Source organism: Lontra canadensis, unplaced genomic scaffold (assembly GCF_010015895.1).
Source record: "Lontra canadensis isolate GAN:19392208 unplaced genomic scaffold, GSC_riverotter_1.0 scaffold31, whole genome shotgun sequence".
NCBI classification, from domain to species: Eukaryota; Metazoa; Chordata; class Mammalia; order Carnivora; family Mustelidae; genus Lontra; species Lontra canadensis.
In genome coordinates this window covers 9619629-9621912 of record NW_022631025.1, presented here as the reverse complement: position 1 = coordinate 9621912, position 2284 = coordinate 9619629, and the positions used below count along the sequence as shown (strand labels likewise).

Sequence of the window (2284 nt, the reverse complement as noted above, 5' to 3'; positions counted from 1 at the left end):
CCCTCCCAGCCACTTGTGTACCCAGAAAATTAAATATCCAAGGATTCCTGGATAAAATAGACAACCACTAGATCGATATGTTTTAACTTATTTTTTAAAAATTGCTGTAAATAGCTAAGTTCTTCGTCAAATAGAAATTAGCAATCACTGAAAAATAACATTAAAAATTAGTGTGGGCATGAAATATGGAATTTTAAAACATCAGTTTACTATGCTGATTAATTCAACATTTATATTTGCATCAGAACTTAATAATCCCATAAATAAATAGAGCTCTCAATTATTTTAAAAAATCAAGGGATAACATATGTATTTAAACATATTAGCAGCATAAAGACGTATGCTTCAACACACTTATTGGAAAACGTCTGAAAATATTACTACACTGAATTCAAGGGCATCTGCAGGAACCTGACATAAAAGTTCTATAGAGTAACAACATTTCAGGAAATTCCAAAAAAAGGAAGAGGGTCAAATAGGAAATAGCCTCAAATTAATTGACAAAGTTCAGTGCTTGCTCCGACTTGATTTTTTTCTCTCCGTTGCAAAACAAAAACAAAACAAACAAAAAAACCGAGTCTCAGGATGGGTGGGTGAATCACTTAGATGAAAGTTCGTCTACTGGAATAAATGGAGAGGCCGCTTGGGCAGGCGACACAGGAGAGTCGGTGGTAGTGCTGACTTTCGCTGGTGAGTTACACGAAGATCCCGCACGGCTGCTGTTTCCGTCGAGGGTATCCGACGATACACACACGCCAGGATCTGACAGCTGTGCAACGTCAGAAGAAAGCATGTTGGTGATGCCCTGGAAAAATCTCTTTGGCTGATACTCAGTTTCCATTTCACATTTTCTTTTCAAGGGTCCAAGAACACTTGGTCTAATGCAATTGATGGGACTCTGGCTTCTCCGGGTAGTAAATCGAGTCGTTGGGCTGGGAATGGGGCTCGGAGGCAATCCGTTGCTACTCACAAAACTTTGCAAGGAGGGTGAAAAACACTGCTTCCCAATCCCCCGGGTGGGCGACGGTGCTGGTGACACCGGAATGAAATCGATGCGCTTCGGGGAGGCGGACTTCTCCACGTCGTTGTCACTCAGGCTGAAACTTTCCTCCCAGGAGTGGCTTATCTGCATTGCGTTCTGCACCTCGCGCTCGTGGACGGTCTCTCGGTTGATCAAGTCCATGCCCTCCTCCTGTTTGATCTGGTGCAAGCGGCTGCTGTGCATGCGGACGGGGGAGGCCGGCAGGAGCAGGCCGTGGCGGTTCTGGAACGTTGTGCTGTTCCGCCTGGCGCTCGGCGCCTCGGCCTGGAACACCGGCGAAGTGTCACTGAGGCCGTGGATCAGGGGGGCGCTGTTAGACCTCCTGAGGCCCCCGCCGGCGCCACTGCCGCCGCCCTCCGCCGGGCTCCCGCCAGTACCCGGAGGCAACTCCAGGTCTAGCTCCATCTTCTCCTGAGCCATGTCGGGGGCAGGGAGGCGGGGGCGGCGCTCAGAGACCTAGGACTCCCATTCCCCGCAGTCCAGGGCCAGGGCCACCGCCACCGCCGCCGCGAATCTGTCAGCGGGCTCGTCCTTTTGCGCATGCGTGCCCCTTCGCGCAGGCGCCGTGAGATCTCCCTCTCCGGGCGCCTGCTTAATGCGTAATAGTCGCCCTGCAGCCCTAGGGGGAGGGGCAAGGAGTGGTTGGGCAGCTACTCAGTCCACTTCTTCCGCAATGAGTTACCGAGCTACGAGCTCGCGCCTACGCATGTTAATAAGGTTACCATGTCCCGGAGTATGCATTTGTAAAAGGAGACCCTGAAAGGCCGACGGTGATACGGGGAATGTATGAAGGGGAGGAGAGCTTGGCCTAACCAGGGAGGGCTTCCCTGAGGAAGGGACCATCTGCTGAGATCAGGAGGAGACAAAAATGGGTGCAGGATAGTGAGCCGTCCAGGAAGCGGGAAGCTAGGGCCACCACTGTGGTGGCAGGCGGGAACCAGGAGGTGAGGGAGGGAGTGTGGCCTTCAGTGCGGAGTGAGGGCTACCCTGACGTGAGGTCCCGGGCAGTTCTGGCCTTTATCCTGAGAACAATGAAAACTCGGAAGGTTTTCAAGCATGAGTCTAGCAGCAACCGCAAAGCCTGCCAGCTGCCGTCTGGAGAAAAGATGGTTGGGAGATTAGAACCTACAGGGGAAAGACCAGAGGGGAGGCAGTCTCCTAGGCCAGAGGAGATGGTAATTTGCACTGAGGGGTTAGTGTGGGAGAGGAGACAACGGTAGATTTGAGAACGATTTAGATCAG

At 51.5% G+C, this 2284-nt stretch overlaps 1 protein-coding gene across 1 annotated transcript; it reads right to left on the bottom strand.

Moving 5' to 3' along the window:
- Positions 1-280: 280 nt before the first annotated feature.
- Positions 281-1588, bottom strand: FAM122A (family with sequence similarity 122A). The gene has a single exon (XM_032866569.1). The coding sequence runs from the start codon at positions 1460-1462 to the stop codon at positions 599-601; it is 864 nt and encodes a 287-aa protein (XP_032722460.1). The 5' UTR covers positions 1463-1588; the 3' UTR covers positions 281-598.
- Positions 1589-2284: the final 696 nt, after the last annotated feature.